Raw genomic sequence first — 22,359 nt, forward strand, 5'->3', positions numbered from 1 at the left:
ATAATAATAGTAATAATAATAATAATGACAATGATAATAATAATAATAATAATACCAAAATAATAATAATTATAATACCAATAATAGTTCTGATAATAATAATAACACCAATGATAATGATAATAATAATAATACCAAAATAATAATGATAATAATAATAATACTAATACCAACAATAGTACTGATAATAATAATAATACCAAAATAATAATGATAATAATAATAATACTAATAATACCAATAATAGTACTGATAATAATAATAACACCAATAATAGTACTGATAATAATAATAACACCAATGATAATAATAATAATAATAATAATAATAATAATAATAATAATAATAATAATAATGTATTGTGGTGCAGGTAGAAGCTGTAAACCGTGGAAGAAGTCCCAAGAAGGACTTCTTGGTAAAATCCTCAGCTTGAAGCTCAGATTCTTGTTGTTTTGTTGTCGTTTTTTCTGAATTTAGGGGAATATTTTGACTCTTTTATTCCTCTCCAGGGGAGCTGTGGTGTCTTGGAGTTGCTGCTCCCGTTGAGGTGCTTCATCTGATCAGGACACCTTCTGGGATGGGAGGAGAGGAGATGCTCAGAGGTTCCTCAGACTAAACAAATTCTCCTTTAAAAAGCTATTTTCACCAGGAGGTTAAAACTGTTCATAATAGAGCGGAATTTGATGCCATCTAGTGGTTCAGATTCTCTGCGCAACCTAAAGTCAAAAACATCATGACTCAGCAGGGAGTTCTCCATAGTTACCATCCTGTTCTTCTAATGTCTTCTTCATGACTCATCAGTGTTTGTTTTTCTCACGTGAAAACTATTTTAAACTAAACCAAACAAAGACAGAGAAAATGCATTTATTTAATTTTCACCTCAAATATCCCAAAGCAGTCACAGGCACGTTGTAATGTCTGTAATCGTACGATTATGTTTCTGCTGGACCTTCACCAGCCACCTGTGTTTCAGTCGTTTGGTTCCTACTTATCAGGAACATTTTAGGTAAAATGGGCCCTTCAGCTCAGAAGTACCCTCCTAGTTACGGTGCCTCATAGTTCAGCCTTGCTGCATAGCTCACCTGTGCCACATTTATTCCACAGTAAAGCATTTAGTTTCACTGCTTTGCAGATGACTTGCAGGTTTGTGCTTAAATGTTTTAAAATCTAATGAAAAAATCTACAGAAATTGTGATTTTGGGCAACTGATTTTGACAGTGATCTGTGTCGTTTATTCAAAATTTAAACAAAGGTTAAGAACCTGGGCATGTAGCCTGAAGGTTCAGCCATGCCGCTCTGCTAAATCATTATTGCAGATCAGACGACTCCAGCTCTCTGTACTTTGGTTTGGACCATCGGCTCCAGTCGGTCCAGAATGCAGCAGCCGTCTGCTGACTGGTCTGAAACAGCAGCAGAATGTAACCTGCTGGCTTCTTCTCACTCAGACGATCCATTTTAAACGCTTCCTCGTTGTTTTTCAGTCACTAAACGGTTGAGCGCCTTCTTACCAACAGAGCTACTATTTATTTAAGCTCCAGGAAGAACCATAAGGTCCAATTCAGAATGGATGTTCTCCATCACCAGAACCTAAATCTGGAGATGTCAGAACCTTCCCTGCTGCCGGTACCACACTCTGATGTTAGATCTGGAGCAGGGACGTTTTTATGGACAGGCTTTCAGCACAAAGAGACCAAAACATTTTCATCTGAAAAGCTTTTTTTTATCCTAAAAAACAATAACATGTTATTTTTTTATTCTCTTTCATATTTTATTGCATAAATTTCGTGCCCTTTGTTTGTTTTAGTTGAATTTTAGTTTGCAAAGCACTTTTTGTGCAGCATGACTTGTAGTTGGACATGTGCTACATAGATAAACTTGATCTGGACCTTCACCTTAAACTTCTGCTCTTATTTCAAACAATGTTTAAATATTTTTCTCCATGACAGGAGGTGATCAGACATGTCATTACATGAATATTCCTTATGTTCTTGGTTCCTCGGTTGTTCCTGCTTACTCAGGTCCTGGTCACACCCACAGCTGGGTAGTAACTAGTTACATTTACTCAGTTACATTTACTTGAATAACTTTTTAAACCAGATGTACTTTTAGAAGTAGTTTTACTGCGTTGTACTTTTACTTGAGTCACATTAGTACTCTAGTATCGCTGCTCTCACTGGAGTAAATTTCTGGCTACTCCACCTGCTGCGAGTAACTTCATGAATAAAGAATAAACTTGTTTTAACCAAAATGCACCAGAGACAAAAACATAGAATTTATGTTATAGTGAGACTACTTATTTGTACACAGTCTTTGTTATTACTGTGAATGCAGTAGGCATTCACAGTAATAACAAATAACATTGAGATCCTCTTTCGCGTTTTTACTGTTTAAAGTTTGATTCGCTTCTCCTCCTACAGTTTTTGTCCGATTTCAACCATTCAACTTTTAAACTATTCAGCTTCTTCTGGAATCGATGGCTATGTCTTTTTGTACTTTTAACATGCTAATGGTTAGCATGTTGCTAACCGGAAGTAGCTCTAGGAAGCTCGGACAAACTTCTGCTTTACAGAGTCTGTACCTCGTTTATACAGAATGCTCCACAATAAGTTTGGGCCTCGTCATGTAAAGCATCTCCAAGTTAGGAGGTGTCAAACATCCAATGGTTTTCAATGGGGGCGAAACCCCTTATACTCCCTAGAAATGCAGGCCCACATATGGCTACAGTATATTCAAGTTTGAAATTCTACTTCTGCTTTGTTAAACGATTCAGTGTTTAGAATGAGTTAGGAGATGTTTGGTGCCATTCCCTCAGTCTTTTCTTCTTCTAAATCATTCAGCTATTGTTCTTTCATGTTCAAATTCTTCAACTTTTTCAACTTCTTCAATGCTTTTCAGCTATTTTTTCTCTTCTTCAAAGATCTTCTACATCCTTTGCTCAATCATTCAGCTTACTGCATTCACAGTGCATTTTCGTAGGAAATGCAAATTTTTCTAGTTTTAATGTTATTTTCTATCTGCTGAGCTCATTGAGCCATTTGGAGGTCAGATGAACGTTCAGTAAACTGTAGAGGTACTTTGCACTGTTCTAACATACTGTATATATATATATATATATATATATATATATATATATATATATATATATATATATATATATATATATATATATATATATATATTAACTAAGCATTGCCTTAAAGTTTGATGTTGAAAAAAAAAAGATTTTGAAAAGTGTGTCTTCTGCCTGAATTTGTTACTTGGCAGAATTTGAATTTGTTACTTGGCAGCCTTAAACCTCAAGACTGCAACGTGATTGGCCCGAACCGTTGTTGGTTCGGACACAAACTGTTGAAGCTGTTGAAGCTGGAGCTTCAACAGCTTGGTTTCAGCCAATCACGGTTTCTAATTACAAAGTCAGAGCAGCTATAGTCAAGGCATTTCTTGCTGTTCTTTCAAAGAAGTCATGTTGGTTCTGCTGTGGGCTCAGCAGCTCCTGCTTTCATCACAGCTGTATGTCCCGCCTTAAACCTCAATACTGCAACGTGATTGGCCCGAACCGTTGTTGGTTCGGACACAAACTGTTGAAGCTGGAGCGGTACCAGATGGGTTCTGTCTGAGAACACACAGATAACCAAGAACTCCTCCTGCAGGTGACGTTACCGTCAAAGAGCTGAGCAAGAACACGCTGCTGAAGGGGGTTCTACAGATATTTGAAGGAGGTTCTACTGGTTAACTCAAAACTCATCTGTTTAAGACCGCCTATTCTCTTTAATTATCAATTTCCCTGTCCCAGCCTCGGTATTTATTTATTTTTTATTTATTTTTTAAATGTTTTTTGTTTTGATTCTGTTCCTGACATTCTGTTTTTTACCCTTCTGTACGGCGACCTTGAGTGTCTAGAAAGGCGCCTTTTAAATAAAATGTATTATTATTATTATTATTATTGTTATTCTTTGTATATTTTTTCATATTCGTCTTTAAAATACCAGAATTTGCACATAACCTTATGTTTTTGTCTGTCTGATTACATACATTTTAAATCATCAGCTCTTATAATACGTAACTCAGTACTTGAGTAGCCTTCTTACAGAATACTTTTTTACTCGTACTTTCTTCATTTCTTTGCTCACAGTGTTTTTCTTTTACTTGAGTAAAAATGTGTTGCTCTTACCTGAGAACAATCTTTGGCTACTCTGCCCACCTCTGGCTGCACCAGACCCTGCTCCTCACCACCAGGACCCAGACTGACTACCACAGCTCTGCTCCTGGATCTCCTGAACATCTCCTCCTAAATCTCATCAGACAACCCTAAAAATCCTCCTCCTTGTCCTCGACAGACCTACCGGTCCACTGAGTGGATCGTGATCTCCTTTGTGATCTCCTCTGTGTTCAAATGCATTCTGGGACCAATGTGAGTCCATCTTTCCAACGCCTGAAGCTTGGTCCAAACTGGGTCGTCAACAGAACAATTAACCCAAAGTTGGCAGCAGATCTACAGAGAAAGAAATTAAACAAAGTGTTTCACTGTCCTAGTCAAAGTCCAGCCCTCAGCCTGATTAAAACTCTGGGGCTGGTTCGTTTGGGGAAAGGAGGAACATTCAGCAGAACTCTCCGAGCTGATTGGGCGAAGCGACAGCTAGCGCCGCCTACTAAAGGTTGGTTTCAGCCAATCACGGTTTCTAATTACAAAGTCAGAGCAGCTATAGTCAAGGCATTTCTTGCTGTTCTTTCAATGAAGAAGTCATGTTGGTTCTGCTGTGGGCTCAGCAGCTCCTGCTTTCATCACAGCTGTATGTCCCGCCTTAAACCTCAATACTGCAACGTGATTGGTCTGAACCGTTGTTGGTTCAGACACAAACTGTTGAAGCTGGAGCGGTACCAGATGGGTTCTGTCTGAGAACACACAGATAACCAAGAACTCCTCCTGCAGGTGACGTTACCGTCAAAGAGCTGAGCAAGAACACGCTGCTGAAGGGGGTTCTACAGATATTTGAAGGAGGTTCTACTGGTTAATAAAGGAGGTTCTACGGGTTGATGGAGGAGGTTCTACAAGGTGCTGGAGAAGGTTCTACAGGCTGCTGAAGGAGGTTCTACAGGCTGCTGAAGGAGGTTCTACAGGCTGATGAAGGAGGTTCTATGTTCTTATGAAGGAGGTTCTACAGGCTGATGGAGGAGGTTCTACGGGTTGATGAAGGAGGTTCTACAGGCTGATGGAGGAGGTTCTACAAGGTGCTGGAGGAGGTTCTACAGATATTTGAAGGAGGTTCTACAGGCTGCTGAAGGATGTTCTACAGGTATTTGAAGGAGGTTCTACAGGCTGATGGAGGAGGTTCTACAAGGTGCTGGAGGAGGTTCTACAGATATTTGAAGGAGGTTCTATAGGCTGATGAAGGAGGTTCTACAGGCTGATGGAGGAGATTCTACGGGTTGATGAAGGAGGTTCTACGGGCTGATGAAGGAGGTTCTACAGGCTGATGAAGGAGGTTCTACAGGCTGATGGAGGAGGTTCTACAAGGTGCTGGAGGAGGTTCTACAGATATTTGAAGGAGGTTCTACAGGCTAATGAAGGAGGTTCTACAGGCTGATGGAGGAGGTTCTACGGGTTGATGAAGGAGGTTCTACAGTCTGATGAAGGAGGTTCTACAGGCTGATGAAGGAGGTTCTACAGGCTGATGGAGGAGGTTCTACAAGGTGCTGGAGGAGGTTCTACAGATATTTGAAGGAGGTTCTACAGGCTGATGGAGGAGGTTCTACAGATATTTGAAGGAGGTTCTACAGGCTGCTGAAGGAGGTTCTACAGATATTTGAAGGAGGTTCTACAGGCTGCTGAAGGATGTTCTACAGGTATTTGAAGGAGGTTCTACAGGCTGCTGAAGGAGGTTCTACAGGCTGATGGAGGAGGTTCTACAAGGTGCTGGAGGAGGTTCTACAGATATTTGAAGGAGGTTCTACAGGCTGCGGAAGGATGTTCTACAGGTATTTGAAGGAGGTTCTATAGGCTGATGGAGGAGATTCTACGGGTTGATGAAGGAGGTTCTACGGGTTGATGAAGGAGGTTCTACGGGCTGATGGAGGAGGTTCTACGGGTTGATGGAGGAGGTTCTACAGATATTTGAAGGAGGTTCTACAGGTTGATGAAGGAGGTTCTACAGATATTTGAAGGAGGTTCTACAGGTTGATGAAGGAGGTTCTACAGGCTGATGGAGGAGATGGACGTAGTTTTTCTCGTGTATTTGCAGGTGTGGAAACTGTTCCAGGGGGAACCTGCTCATTAATCAGGCCCACCTCCTGCTTCAGTGCTACCTGTCTGACATTGTTGTTCTCCATGTTCTCCCTGCCTGAATTCATCATAAAAGTCATCGACTGATGCTTTAAAACGTGTATTTTACCTTAAAAATCCTGGAAATGCCAATAATAAAAATGGTGAATGTTGTTAAATGGCGTTTATTGGTCTGCATGGTTGATGAAGTCAAGGAGCCGTTTTGGTTTCTTTGCTCTTCAGGTGTCAGTGACCCTGCAGGTGAACCTTTGGCAGGAAACACACCTGCTGTTACGTCACATTCCAGCTGGCTCAGGTGGACCGTTACCTGGTTCTGTCAGAGGATTTTTACCTTCCTACAGTTGCAGAACCACATTTTATTAGCCACCATTTGGTGATTTTATTAAGATAATTAATTATGATGAATCTCTGTTTGCTCTCAGAGTTAACGGTTGTTGAACCACTACACTTCTTAAACTTTAACGTCTAAAAAGGCTTCAAAAAGCAACATTTATTCTATAAAAACGACCCATGCTGCCTGGTTCTGTTGGAGAGCTCAGTAGTTGTAGAAAAAGCTGCTTTACCTCCAGGTGACCACTAGAGGTCAGCATAAGGCTGTAAACTGTGATGAATGTTGTCAAACTGCTGCATGCTCCTTTTTAGGCTCATTTCTCAGCACATGTGGATATAAATCAATTAGCACTTTGATTAGATTTTCCTCTTTTATTTCTGGAGAAGTTTAAACAAATTAAAACACCTAATATGCTATCACTGATAAGATGTTCTAACTTGTGACGTAACAACTCAGAATCAGTGCTGTACTGTAAGTATATAGTATAAAAGGCACTTTAGGCATTACTGTGCAGGAGGGGGTCCAGTCTGGGCTCAGAGGGATCTGGGATGGATTCACACACAGTGGGACTCTGCAGATCAGTATTACTGATGTTTGATGGGAGAAATGGAGTTAAAGGAACATCCAGCCTGTTGTCAGTAAGTGGTTCCTGCTAGTCCCTCTGGACCATTTTACTGCAGGGTTTTAGGAGAGGAAAGAACTAGATTTAGTTATTATTTATTTTTATGAGAATGCTGTTTGTACACTGATGTAAATTGAATCTTTTATATATTGTTTTAAAATTACCGCTGTTTGTCTTATTTTTTTACTTGAACGTTTCATTTTTATCTCAATATGCAATATTATCTATTAACAATCGCTCAGCAATTTCCCCTTCTGATAAATCTTTCTCCAGACCTTGGACCAATTCTCTTTACTATATATATGCTTCCGATTGGTTAAATATCAGATAGCATGGGATTAATTTCCACTGTTATGCTGATGACACTCAGCTATATTCATCCATAAATCCTGATGAATCCAATCAGTTACTTCGACTGCAGTCATGTCTTGATGACATCAAAAGCTGGATGTCTTTAAATTTCCTGCATTTAAATTCTGACAAGACAGAAGTTGTAATCTTTGGGCCAGAGTCTTCAAAAAATAAAGTTCGTAATCAATCACTTAATCTGGATGGCATTAACTTGGCCTCTGGTAATAAAGTAAAAAATCTTGGTGTTATTTTTGACCAAGACATGTCATTTAAATCCCATATTAAACAGGTTTCCAGAGTTTCCTTTTTTCACCTCAGAAATATCGCCAAAATTAGAAACATTCTGTCCAGGAGTGATGCTGAAAAACTAGTCCATGCATTTATTACTTCAAGGCTGGACTATTGTAATTCTTTACTATCAGGAAGTCCACAAAATGCAGTTCAAAGCCTTCAGCTGATCCAAAATGCTGCAGCAAGAGTTCTGATGAAAATCAACCAGAGGGATCATATTTCTCCTGTTTTAGCTTCCCTTCATTGGCTTCCTGTTAAATCAAGAATAGAATTTAAAATTCTCCTTCTAACGTATAAAGCCCTTAATAATCAAGCTCCATCATATATCAGAGCTCTGATTACCCCGTATGTTCCTAACAGAGCACTTCGCTCTCAGACTGCAGGTCTGCTGGTGGTTCCTAGAGTCTCTAAAAGTAGAATGGGAGGCAGATCCTTTAGCTATCAGGCTCCTCTCCTGTGGAACCAACTCCCAGTTTTGGTCCGTGAGGCAGACACCCCGTCTACTTTTAAGACTAATCTTAAAACTTTCCTTTGTGACAAAGCTTCTAGTCAGAGTGGCTCATGTTACCCTGAGCTACCTCTATAGTTATGCTGCTATAGGCTTAGGCTGCTGGAGGACATCAGGGTCTATTTCTCTCTCTCTGCTGAGTTCTCCTACTGCTCTCCAATCTGCATTGTTTGTTGTTATTTCAGCTTTTAACTTTTGGTTCTCTGTCATTTCTCTCTTCATAGAAGGTACACCTGGTCTGGCGTTCTGTTAGCTGTGACATCATCAGGGGAGGCAGATCATCCTCTATTACCATCTACCATAGAAAGTACTCCTGGGTCAATGTGAGCTTCTGTGCTTTCTGTGTCTCTGCTCTGTGTTCTCTAACATAGAAAGTACTCCTGGGTCAATGTGAGCTTCTGAGCTTTCTGTGTCTCTGCTCTGTCTTCTCTAACATAGAAAGTACTCCTGGGTCAATGTGAGCTTCTGTGCTTTCTGTGTCTCTGCTCTGTCTTCTCTAACATAGAAAGTACTCCTGGGTCAATGTGAGCTTCTGAGCTTTCTGTGTCTCTGCTCTGTCTTCTCTAAGCCCCAGTGGGTGGAGGCAGATGAGCGTTCACACTGAGCCTGGTTCTGGTTCTGCAGGAGGTTCTCCTCCCTGTTAAAGGGGAGTTTTCCTCTCCACTGTCGCTTCATGCATGCTCAGTATGAGGGATTGCTGCAAAGCCATCAACTGGATGCAACCTGCTGTGTTTCCTTGGAGAGGAAACTGAACCAATATGTAAGGAGGATTTGATTGAATTCACTTTGGAAAGAGCCTTGAGGTGACGTGTTGTGAATTGGCGCTATATAAATAAACTGAATTGTTCTGAATTAATAAGCAGAGCTACAGTATTCTAACAAAAAATTTTGTGTTGCCAAAAAACACGCTCTGTTCAAGGTAGCAGTTTTTAAGACAAAAAGTTCCTAATTATGTTCATAAACCTATAATCAAACCAATACAACACACTTTAACATGTAGAAAAATGTACATTAATTTACAGACATTAAACCCAAGTTATAACACGGCACCCTCTTGGGTGACTCCTTGTCAACTTGGCAGCAATGTCTCATTCTGGGCTTGCATGTTCCCTTTTAAAATGAAGAAACCTTCAACAGAACCAGAACCAGTTCTGCTGCAGAACCGCCCAAATGAAACTCATACAGCTGCTTTATGGATTTTATGTTTGTTGCTCCCTGAGATCATGAGTGCCCCATCTGCCCCCTTCCTTAAACCTGCCGAAGGCGCCCCTGGCCAGGCCTCCAGGCTGCAGGATTTGGCCCACACGGCCTCCGTAGCCTCTTAGTTTTGGGGATTTTTGTCTCTAAGCTTTGAATAACAGTAATTGTGTTAATTTGGCCCCATGGGGGCGCTGCAGCGTCGCTGCTCAGATGGTTTAATTTATAACAAAGCAAAAGTCAACATGTGTGTCAGTCTTTGTTTTCCCCTCAGTGTTAGCGGGCTGTCTGTGCATTAACTGAACTGATTGTGTTTACTTAACCAGCCTGACCCCCCCCCCCCCCTCCATGTCTCCTCCCCCTCCGCATATCTCAGCTCCGGCCCTCCCATCCTCTCCAGTCTGCGGCCGCCGCTCTCACAGCCACCTCTCCGGCTGCAGCTCTCGGCTCCTGCCCGCTCGTACCTGCCGCCCTCCAGCCTGCCGTCCCTCCCCCTCTCGGTGCGGACATGCTCCCGGGGCTCCGGAGATGAGGCTCCGCAATGTCTCATTCCTGACGGTCTTGTTGTTCGGGCTGAGCGGGCTGGTCTCCGTGTCCTGGTACACCGCCTTCAGCAGCTCCAGAGGTAAGCGCGCATCCCGGTGCGTCCCTGTGTGTGATGCGGGGAGGGTGGGGGAGGTGGGGGGGCTTCTCTGCTGCTCCACAGGAGGCTCTCCGCGGTTCGTTGGCATCTCTGGGGCTTCGGCATCATGAATTAAAGCCATGATGGTGTTAGTGTGAGGCTGCAGGCTTCAGGGGGGCTGGAGGTGGAAGGAGCGTTTGGTTTGTGATGCATGGCAGTCCGCGGAGAGAGGAGAGCTCTGCCTGATGGTGCTGATGTGGAGGCAGATCAGCGTGGAGCAACCAGGAGAAGATCACCATGGACTCTGAGGAAGTGGCAGTTTGATGAAGAGCTCGGTGCACCGTCCCAGACATGCCTGCTGCTGATGCTGCTGATGCTGCTTGATGCTCTGCTCCAGTGAATCCTGTGGTGAGAGGAGATCAGGAGCTGCTGCCTGCATGAAGACCAGGATCTGACTGGAGACAGTTTGTCTTCTGCTGCCTCTGAACTGCTTCATGTGGGCGTCTCACATCATGCAACGTAGAGCAGAAGGTCGGATGGATGGAGAGGAGGAGGAGGCCGAGGAAGAGCGTCGTTTGGTTCCGTTGCCTCCGCTCTGTGGAGCCCTGAGCTGCTGCAGGTTCATGTTGTAGTCAGGGAAGATGGTGCTGCCTTCAGGTCCTCAGGATGAAGAAGAGAGGAGAGGCAGAGCAGTGTAGTTGGAGACATCCATCCATCCATCCATCCATCCATCCATCCATCCATCCATCCATCCATCCATCCATCCATCCATCCATCCATCCATCCATCCATCCATCCATCCATCCAACCATCGTCTGGTTGGTGTCTATCTGCAGGTTGTTGGGTGAGAGGATTGGTCTTCTCAGGACATCTTGCCAAAGGGCAACAAGCTCTGGTTAAATTTGCCTCCGTCTGCTGCAGCATTTCAACCTGCAGTCTGGACTTTGACTAGGACGTTGTTCTAAACATCCTGAGGTCTGTTCAGGTGCAACTTTTAAAATTTCTGCCTCGAACCAAAGTGTTTTTCTGGGACTCAGATAGATGTTCTGGAGCAGCGTAGCAGGAGAGTCGCTCCGTTACCCACTCCCACAGACTGTGGGAGTGGGTAACGCTAACAACCTGAAAGCATGAAAGAACAGAGTCACACCGCAGCTTTCTGGCTTTTCTTTCCAACTGACATGATGTGTCCTTCACACACACATATGTATGTGGAATGTAAATCCTAAAAATGTTGCAGTTTCATTATTTAGTGATTTTACTCGTGTCATAGAGTGTAAGCGCTGGGAAAGCAGCAGCAGTTTTTATTAAAGTACCATTTAATTGTTTTCTTTCACACTGGATCTGTTCCAGGTCCTCATCTCCACAACATCTTTCTGTGACTTTTGTTTTAGACATGAGCTGCTATGAGACAGAGGTGAAGTGCTGCGATTGCAATAAACAGCATAATTAGCATGGAAAAACAGAGGTTTGCTAATAAAACTCGTAAGTCGTTACAACGTCGGCATCCAATCATCTTCAGACAAGTTGTAGCGAGTCACGACCGTCTTATTGAGAACTATTCATCAACAGGCCCTCTGAGGCCTCCTGTGCTCCGGCTCTTCTCTCTTCCTAAATCATTAATGAGGCTGATGGACGGCGGGATGAAGTGAGTTTTTATATGGTTGTGTTTACAGTCTTCCTGGTTTCAGTAAATGCACCCGGGCTTCAGAGCGTGTGGCGTCCAGCATCATGTATCCTGGCAGAAAACCCCAGGGCTGCATCTCAGATTTAGACGTAAGCGTTGCGTTTGCAGAGCAGCTGGTTTCACCGTAGCAAAGTTGCAGTGCTGCTGTGTAAAAGGTTAGCAGGACGTGTGGAGCGGCTCTCTGGGTGTTTCTGCTGCAGAGTGTGTCTGTGTTGAATTTCCAGCTGGGAAACTCAGTGTTTGGTTGCACTTTTTTAGGCGGGGTGCAGCTGTTGTGGAACAGATGACGACGGCGTTCACAGGAGGAAGAGGGACGTTTGGTTTGTGACTCTCGCCTCGCAGGGTGACGGGGTGGTGCAGCTGTTTTTAGTGTGATCCCAGAGGGTCTACCTGGGTTTAGACCCACAGATGAGAGGAGAATAACCTGCTGGCTGCCTTCACCCGCTGAAGGTTTTTCTGTGAAACGCAGCTCAGCCTTGAGACTCATGCAGTCATCGACTCGAATCTCCTGCTAATCATCTATTGATCGTATCAGCGCCACGGTTTCCTGTCTGGGGTCCACAGAGACGGCAGTTGCATGAGAAGTCAAATCAAGCTGTTTTTCTGATTTAATGGTGCATTTCAGGAAGGATTTAAATTGTGAAAAAATGGTTTTCTGACTAATGCTGCCACATTTCACCTCAGTTATAAAAACCAACACCACTTCTGCTTTTCTCTGAACATTTCAGATGTTTCATGTTTGTGTGCGGGTGAAAGATCAGCCTCTAATTGACACGTTTCACAGCAAAATAGAAACTTTAACTTTGAAACACATCTCACAAGTTAATGAGGTGATAACGGCTCTTTATTTTGCACCAATAATCATAAAACACCCTTCAGTCAGTCATACCTGGAAGAAGCTCTTTAGATGGATTATTATTATTATTATTATTATTATTTAACTTCATTTTTATTCATACTGGTTGTATCACTGAGATCCAGGATCTCATTTACAATAAAGATATATTTAGAAAAAACAGAAAACAACAAAAAACATTTGATTAAAATTAAATAAGCTAATAAAATATTACCTAAAAACAAGAGCAAGTTTCATGAGAAGATTTCTCAATTTTTTCTAAAATCAATTTTAATTGTCCCTGGAGAATCATTGTGGATAGTTTCAGATGATAGTTTCCTGCTATAGAGAGCTCCAAGTTATCAGGCAGAGTGAGAATATGCTTTTATTACTGGTTCTGATGGTTCTAATGGAGCGCTGAGGGAGATAAAGTCCTGAGAACCAAGTCTGTGGCTGGACTGTCTCAGTGACATATAGGAGGATAAATACGGCAGGAATAGTCCAAGAACAGCTTTAGAGATGAAAATGCACCAATGCACGAGTCTACTGGTTGATAATGACGGCCAGTTGACCCCAGAATATAAAGTCCAGTGAGAGATTTATACCCCGTTATGAAGCGTAATGCTCCATGATAAACAGCACACAGCATGTGCAGAGAGGAAGCAGACGTATTCATAGTAACATCACAGAGATCTACCGGAGGAGGGAAGGTCATAAAACAAGATGCTTCCTGCTCTGAAAGAAAAGCAAAATCTGTTTCTGAAGAAAAACTCCAGTTTGATCTTTAACTACTGTACAAAATGTTCAATATGTGACTTAAATGAAAGTCTTTTGTCAATTTCTATGCCAAGGTGCCTGTTAGTCTCAACAAACTCTGTTAGTGTCATGTTTTTTTATAGAAGGCGTAGTTTATGGAGCTTTCTTTTTGCTAAAAACAGCGTGAACTTTGCCTTATCAGCATTTAGGACTCGTTCCAGATGAAGCAGGTCAGACTGAATGGAGCAGAAACAGATTTTCTATGGCAGTAAACCGCTGGGTCATCAGCATAAACACGTCTACAAGCACCAGTAACATTTTCACTGTTCAGACTGAAAACAGAGACGGACCTAACATGGATCCCTGTGGCACACCTTATGAGATGTTCCTGTATTCTGACCACAGACCACTCTGTTGAGCACGTTCTCCATGATTTATAGACGATTAGTAACGCCACATACAGCGTTACCTGATAAACCGCTTTCTGTTGGCTTTTGACAAAGGATGGTCGGATCAACAACGTCAAATGCCAGAGACAAGTCAATACAAAGGGCGCGACAGCCTGGCCTGTTACTACTCTGTCATTTACTACTTTTATGGTTGCTCTAACTGAGCTGTTTCCTCACAGCAGACTGATGGCATGACACGATGCCGGCGGCACACAAACATTCTTTAAGTTGATGATTTACCAGTTTTTAAAAAACCTTGGCTACAATACAGTTTTTAATTGGTACGGTAATTGTTTAACACACTGGGATCCCTAAATTCCTGCAGGGGAAGGACAAAAGCTGCCTTCCACACATCTGGAATGATGTTAGTTTGTAATTAAAAATATGAGAGGCTGTCTTAGCTGCCACTATATCTGTGAAAAGCTCCCACAGATTTATTAGCCTTAGAAACTTCACTACCATGTGAGGATATTTAATTCCTGACTCTGGTCCAACGCGGCAGAGCTCACAGGGCAGGAAGTTGAACGCTTTCTACCATAATAACACACGAAGAAAAATAAAACTCTGCACCATGAAGGAATAAATTAGTGCTCCAACATCTGACCGTGTGGACAAAACAGACATCATGTGGTCCGAGTTCTGATTTTCAACGTTTGGATCCAGAACAAAACTCAATCCTTCACCTTTTAAACTCTTGGCTGCAGGTTCCTGCAGAGTCCAGGTGCAGCAGGTCGCTCTCACCTGGCCACAGAAGCCCTGAATAAAAAATATTCATTTAACAACTCATTTTATTAGTCTGACCAAAAATGCTGTTCTTAGAAAAAAAAACTATTAGCCTATAAAAATATGAACAAGATGCTATTATACCTTAACATAAAAAATGGTTTTATTGGTTCCAGATGAAAGTAAAAAAAATAGTTTTTTATTTGTACCAAAACGTTTTTATTCATGCGCATATTCCCAATTTCTCTCAAGCCCATGTCCTGCTGGTCCACCGTCAAACAAAGGCCACTACTGCCTCTGAAAGCTGTATTTATTTTAAATTTAGCTCATTTATATTCTTGCAGTCTTAAAACGTAAGTTAGAAATTTTGTTTTTGTATTAGAATTTTCTCCCAAAGAACCACTGCAGAGCTTCTTTCTTCTTTACAAGATGAGGAAACCTTTCTAATTGGTGTTAAAAGATACATTTAAAAATAAATTAGCATTTCTGGAATTTCTTTCTGACTACTTCTCAAATTTAAAACCGTAGCTGTCAAAAGATGGAATTATTTCATTTCTGATCAGTAAACAACAAATATGACGCTCACTGTTGAGCGCTATGGATGCAAATATTGTTTTTCTTTTTAAAAGTTGCATTTTAAACGTGACGGAAACATTGTAAAGTGGGCCTTATTGTTTATGAATCTGATTTTCTCATTCTTAGAAGATAATTTTAGATTCACTTCAGATTTCAGAAAACATAAAACCATTTTGTCTTTACATTGGACTTTGCCACATTTAGTTTATTATACAGTTACCGTGCTTGACCAGAAATGTCTGCATGGTCTATCAATCATTGAGTGATTTATAGACAGGAAACTGTGGAGATCTCTGGTACTTTAAGTTAATGCAAATAATAACATTGATTAGTGTTCCTCAAGGCTCTATTCTCAGGTCTCTTTGTTTCCTTATTAATGCTCTCCTTATTCCTTAGATTCATTAATAAAATCAATTTTATTAATGAATTGGTTTCATGCATGAATCTCATATTTTTAAATAAAAGCATATTTTGCAGAGTAATTTTAAAGTTTCATGTTTTTTACTCTGCAAACATGCAGAATCGTAATGTCCGTGAGCCGCTCTTAGTCCTTGGTGTGCCTTCAGTGGGAAGCTGTTTGGACTGGAACCTGTTCCTGGTCTCTGGTGTTGTTAGGAGTGACTGGTTGACCTTAATAACATGAGACTGTCCCTCCTTGGAGAGCGTGAAATGATCCTCTCCACCTTTTATCTGCTGAGCTTCAGGAAAATAAAGCTCCAGGGTGGAAGGGAGCGTCAGGTCAGACTGCAGGTATCCTGGAGACACGTTTCCTTTGAGTAAAAAAATGATTTGCTGTTGTGGATCTTCAGAACTTCTCTGCTCTGATGTTGCCTCTGCTCTCTGAATGTGCAGCTGTGTTGTCTTTTTCTTTGAATTGAGACCTCCGTCAGTCGGACGTGTTTGGACCTGCTCAGCTTGAACGTCTTTGATCTGCTTCAGTTTTCTCTCAAACTGAAGCTTCGTCCGCCTGAATCCAACTGTCAGTAAACAGAGCTTCCCTCCATGACACAAATCGAAAGTTGCAAAAATAGAAAAGCCACAGACAACAGAATGATGTCATATAGTTCCTTGTTTTATTTCTTGTCTTCTCGTTTGCTTCGTAAGCTTTGTCTGAAGCTGCTGACGGTTTAGTTTTGTGTCAGAACTCTGATTTTATTTTAATAAAGCTTTATTATTGACACTGGCTTAATTGTCTGTCAGATTAAAGATGGTCCGGTCCGGTGAAGAATCAGCTGCAGTAAAACATGAAAGTTCTGATCTCCAAATGTCAGTGAAGGTTAAATTTAAGGTATCCGATTTTCTGTGGTGTCGTCTGTGTTTTCCCTAAATAACGGCGGTCTGATGTTTGTCACCTTCAAGGCGTTTTCTTTTTCCCGTTTTCTGTTTGTGGCGTTTGTAGATCCAGTGTCAACCTGTAACCCTCCAGGTTTCATCTGGATTTTTGGTCCTCCACAGTAAAGGAGGTCAGCTGAGATATACCAGCTGATCAGGACGTGCCTTAGATGATGTTTCAGGCACATCAAACCAGGAGGAGACCCAGAACTCTCTAGGGCAGGGGTGTCAAACTCATTTTGGTTGAGAGCCGCATACAGCTTAATCTGATCTCAAGAGGGCCACACGAGTTAACTCATTGCAAGATTAAATAGAACTTATAAATGTGGACTTGTTGTTGATTTTTATATTAAATTAATTTCACTTTTACACAATATATTATGAATAACCTCAGCGTTTTTAAGAAAAGTATGTGCAATTTCAACAATACTTTTACTCAGTTAAACATTTACTTGTGCATTATGCATAAGAACTGATCACAGTGATTGTACAATGTTGAAAAACATTTATTCACATTTTTTAGAACTTAAAAACACCGTCCTACATGACAAAATACATCAAACAGATAAAAATTAAGAAATGATTTAAATTTTTCCACACCTGAAGCTTAATCTGCTAATTAAAACACAGCGCCCCTCATGGACAATATAGGAACTGCATATTATCAATTAAACAAAGTACATGTTTTTTTCAAAATTTGTTTTATCATTCTCTTCCTTTTATCTCCTCTTTCTTTCACCTTTTTTTTTTCTTGTTCTTCCTTTCCTCTCCTACTTTCCCATTGTAGTGTCCATATCATTTGAATCAAGCGGAGCACTATGGCAAAAGCTGTACTGCTCCACTTGTGAAAGTCAAATCTGATGAGCTCTTTTTGGCATTAAGACAACAATTCTTATTGCCACTTTTTATAATGATAATGCATTTAGCCACAGGGCCGGACTAAATTGTTCGGCGGGCCGGATCCGGCCCGCGGGCCGTATGTTTGACACCCCTGCTCTAGGGGGACCAGGCAACCGTTCTGGTCCGGCAACACTTTCCTGAATGGATCAACAAGTGTTTTCTCCATCTCTCCTTGTCGGTGACGCCTCCTTTTAGAATACTACACAGAATACTACACAGAGTACTACACAGAGTATTACACAGAGTATTACACAGAGTACTCCACAGAGTACTACAACCAACCGTTCTCTACAGGATCTCTGTGTCCAATATGACATCAAATCAGTAGATTGGAGCCAAGGTGCAGAGAAATCACACGTGGCTGTGAGTCATCCTGCTCCGTCATGTAACGTGCACAAACATGCACAAACGTGCACAAACATGCACAAACGTGCACAAACGTGCACAAACGTGTGTTCCACAGTCAGCTGGGTGAGCTGCCATCTCGGTGTGAAACTGTCTCCACTGTGCAGCAGAAACATGCCTTTGTCCAGAGAGGACGCAGCGTGATGAGAGGAAACGCACAGCAGAGGTTGTGTGTGTGTGTGTGTGTGTGGTTGTGTGTGTGTGTGTGTGTGTGTGGTTGTGTGTGCTGTAGCACTCGGGGTAAATTATTTCAGTGAGTGGTTCTGCAGAAAGAAGGTGTGTTTGATTTATGCACGCCTCTGATTGGATCTGGACAGCAGTGACAGCCAATCCTGCGAGCCGCCTGATTGGCTGAAAGGATCAGATTTTGCATAAAGAAGAAAAACACACAGACTATAGAAAATAAAGACAATGTGTAATAAATACATATTCAAATGTCAGAAAATCTGAATACAATCAGGTTTCTGAATGGAGAGCAAGAACCAAACAGGTTCTGTCTGTAGTCAAATAAGGATTATAACTGCTGTGCAATTAAATGCCAATAAAGTTATTAGATATTTAATAAAATAACCCTTGATCTGTCAGATATTGTCCTGTGATATCAGGACAACAGATGAAAGAGGGCCGTAAGCTTTAGCAATCTCTAACGGCAAATGCTGCGCACATTTGGAATAAAGCTTCTCTTTGAATATAAGAATTTATGAACAGAAATAATTCAACTTCAAGTCAAAAATAATCAACAACTCTTCTTTAATAGGCTACTGAAATTGGACTTAAACTACCAAGCAAAATCAAGATTAAAGAAATTATTGAACTATGTACACAAAAAGAAAAAAGGACAAAAAAGGTTTTCAACCATTTTTATAGAATTATTAAATAATTTTAAATTTCAGTATGGATGTTTAGTGGAGAAAACCAAAGTTCCTCTTGAAGAATTTGGAATGAGGTCAAATTAGCTTTTAATTCAGAACAATTGATGTGTGTTCAAGCCATTTACAAAAATGAAAAAATAATATGATAAATAATACTATTTCAAACACTATTTCAAAGAATGATGATTTTTTAAATTCATAATATTATGTAATTGTCTGGGAATAATACATTTGAATTTGTAACTCTTGAAGGAGACCTATTATGAAAAAATAACTTTTTGCAGGTTTTTGTACTTTATTTGGGTTTCTATTGCTTCTAGAAACAGTCCAAGCACAAAACAAAACATCAAACTGTTTTTGGCAAGACATAAAAGTTTTGTTGGTGTCTAAAAAACGAGCCAGTTCAAAAACCTCCCGATTTGCATTGAAAATCCCATTGGGATGCTAACACTATTAGCATCTTATTTATTTCCCAGATTCCTCTGATCTAAAACAATCAAAATACCTCCTAGAAGTAGCTTACATGAATTAACACTTTATTAAAACATAAAACTCACAGACGGATGGTTCTAGGCAGTTGAAAAGATATAACAGGATAGTTTAACACTGCAGAAACGTGGTTCTTAACATAACTCTCTAAAGCAGCTCTGCAGGACTAGGCTACTGACTCAGCATTCAGAAACTGTTGCTGCATCTTCGCTGGTTGTGCAGGAGGCTCCTCTTCAGCTCCTGGGTCTGACTCAGGGTCACAGACTTACTGTTGTGCATCTGTTTGCTGCCATTTTCACATGAATAAAGTGTGAGTGCAAACATTACATTGGGAGGTGCTGCCAGCTGTAGCGTATTTGCATAGAACTGCGAAAGCCCTAAAAAACAAAGAGAACAAAAACTGACAGAGCCCTAAAACAGCCAATTCTGAAAGGGACTCCCAATAGGTGAAACTGGGAAGGTGAAATCGCATAATCTGAGAATTATTTTGTGCAAAAAATGTAACTTACATGTTTTGTGTAGCCAATGGACCTATGCAGAAAGTTTAAAATGAAGCACGAGAGGTTACCTTTAAAATTCGATGGAGAGCTTTTAAAAGACGGACGACCGGAAGTTATGTTGTAAAACCATCCGGGACGGCTAGTAGCTAACAGCAATAAGCTTAGTAGTTTCTTTTAAGTTGCACAAAATACTAGTAATCAAGATTAATGTTCCCTATTAATGTTATAATAATGCTTGCAACATTATTGAACAATTGCGGAACGCATTCAATCAAATGCTATGTTTAAATAACCTCAACTAGGTTTACCTTAGCGCTTAGCAAGCTATTAGCATTAGTAGCTAACATACGTCCGGGAGCTTTTTTAAAATGGACTTTTTAGTCATATTTCAGTGTAATGAATGGATTGATAAATAACGTTAACACCCCATCAGTGTTAAAATCCCACATGGAAATAAATTTCAAAATTAACCCAAAACACATTAGCATCAGGCTCAAAAGTCGTTAGCTAATTGGCCTGTTAGTGTCAACTTCAATGTAACCTTAAAAACACAGTGAAAATATATCAGAAGTAAACAATCCCAAACAGTTTCAGCTCAAACTAACTGTCCCTGTTTTCTCTACCAAACCTCAGCCTTTAATTTGCCCTGATCTGGTGACAGGGAGACATCCTGAGTCGGCAGCGGCGCTTAGCTGAGCCGTTGCAGAGGAAGTTTGCATTCCACGCCATTTTGCATGGCGTCAGCACTGGTGTTGTCCTCGACTCCAGGTTCTTCTGGGGAAGTTCTGCATGGCTAGCAGGGGCGCCTCTCATGGCTGTCCTCAGCTGTAGGAAGCCGCTTCACTCCGTCCTGTTTCAGCTTTTCCTGCAAAACAGAAAGCTGAAGATCACAAGCAGCTTGTTTCTGTGGTGGCTGCCTGCTGGGTGTCTGATTTTGCAGAAAGCAGACATTGCTTGGCTTTGGCTCCAGTTTGAAGAAGTGTTTGTCCCGACGGATAAAATGTCCATGCAGAGCTCTTTTACTGTCGACTTCCTCAGGAGATCTTTGCTCCCTCTGAGTTTCCTCACAGTCTTTTAGTTTTTGGACCAAGAACGCTCTTCTGTGTTTTAGGATTTCAGGTTGTGTCAAGCAGACTCTTTCTTTCTGTTTTCATTGTTAGTTTTCTCCTCTGAGTTTCTTGGCTTCTCGTCCTTCTGCTCCATCTCATCTTCTGTCTTCACTGGGTTCAGGTTCTTCCTCTTCCTTCTGCTCCTGCTCCTCCTCTTGTTGTTTCAGAAACAGGAGAGGATCTCTGACAGTTTGGTGAAGATGAGTGAAACTGAGAGACTGACAGACGATGTGTGAAAGCGAGACAGCCAGACAAGGCCGAGCGTGTTCCTCAGCCTGAAAGTGGCCCAAGTGCCATCTGATCACCACGAACCGTCTGTTGTGTTGCTTCTGTCCACTAAATCACTGTTTGTGTACTTGCTGCTGAGGGAGAACCACTTTTTGTTTTTTTACCAGCAAAAATGAAACACTCTTTTTTGTGGCTAGGGGTGAGGTTATTTATAGATAGAAGGGGTAAAAACCTGCAGAGAGAATCTGTTCCCACCCCTCAGAGTAGCTGGCTGCCCCGGCTGTGAGGTGTCCATCAGAGACCCAGCCTGCGGTAGAACCTGGTTCTGTGTCGGCTCGCTTTAGCCATCAGCGCTCTGTGGCGCCGCCCTGTGGGTCAACAGCTGTATTAGCGGCCCTTAAACTGGACCTGGACCTGTAGCGGTCACGAATGGATGGAAGGTCGGTCCTGATGTTGAATTTATAAAACATTGCAATGTAAGGAGAATGATAAAATAATAACTAATAATAATAATGATAATAATACGTTTAATACGATACTTTATACTGATCAATATCTTTCTGTAAAAAAGCAAATGTAAGTCTGTCCATAAAGGTATCAGAGGAATCCGCTGCAGGAGGTAAATGGATTAAACTGAGTTAATTGGTCCACTGATACCCAGATCAGGAGGCAGCCTGGGGGTTGAGTGCCTAAAGTCTGCTGCCACAGATCTGAGGTCAGCTGATCAGGACTGTTGTTGGTCTCAAACACAAGATTTAAGACCCGAGGGGCTCGGCTGTTTCAGGCTGTAGCACCCTGAACGTTTTTACGCCGCGTCAGCTCCATTGATCATTTTAGCTAAAAACATTTAATTCATTGTGATGTTTATTTAGCTTTGTTTTTTCTTATGTGTTTAGTGAAGCATGACTAGCTCAATAACACATCAACATGACGACCACTCCTACTGAATAGTGTGTATCATATTCTACTGGAAATAAAAATTCATATTAAAATGTTCCAGAAAAGTGTGTTTGGTGCCAGAGACACTGTTTATTCAGAGCTTGTTTTTATGAAGAGTCACCGGATGAATAGGTTTAGTCCAAGTTTGGGTTGTTAGGCTGCAACGTAAAGTGATATTAGTTAAGACTTTATAAGATGAAAATGTCTTAAAAATAACTTTGACCTGCAGAAAAGCAGCTGAGTTAAGGAACAGGAGGATTTTTTGCTGCGTTGGGACGTTAAAGTGCTGCAGCTGCACGATCGTCGGCTCAGGAGAAACATTTTCTGCTTCTTTTCCTGCAGCTCGTCTGAAACTTTAAT

At 41.3% G+C, this 22,359-nt stretch overlaps 1 protein-coding gene across 1 annotated transcript in view; it reads left to right on the top strand.

The window, feature by feature from the left end:
* Positions 1-9,944: 9,944 nt before the first annotated feature.
* mgat4b (alpha-1,3-mannosyl-glycoprotein 4-beta-N-acetylglucosaminyltransferase B) overlaps positions 9,945-22,359 on the top strand; it is a 69,527-nt gene continuing 57,112 nt past the window's right edge. The window contains exon 1 of the mRNA XM_036127306.1: positions 9,945-10,205. Within this exon, the coding sequence (XP_035983199.1) occupies positions 10,109-10,205 (97 nt within the window). The 5' untranslated portion in view covers positions 9,945-10,108. The remainder of the gene's footprint in view (positions 10,206-22,359) is intronic.

The sequence above is a fragment of the Fundulus heteroclitus genome, chromosome 23 (assembly GCF_011125445.2).
Source record: "Fundulus heteroclitus isolate FHET01 chromosome 23, MU-UCD_Fhet_4.1, whole genome shotgun sequence".
Taxonomy (NCBI): Eukaryota; Metazoa; Chordata; class Actinopteri; order Cyprinodontiformes; family Fundulidae; genus Fundulus; species Fundulus heteroclitus.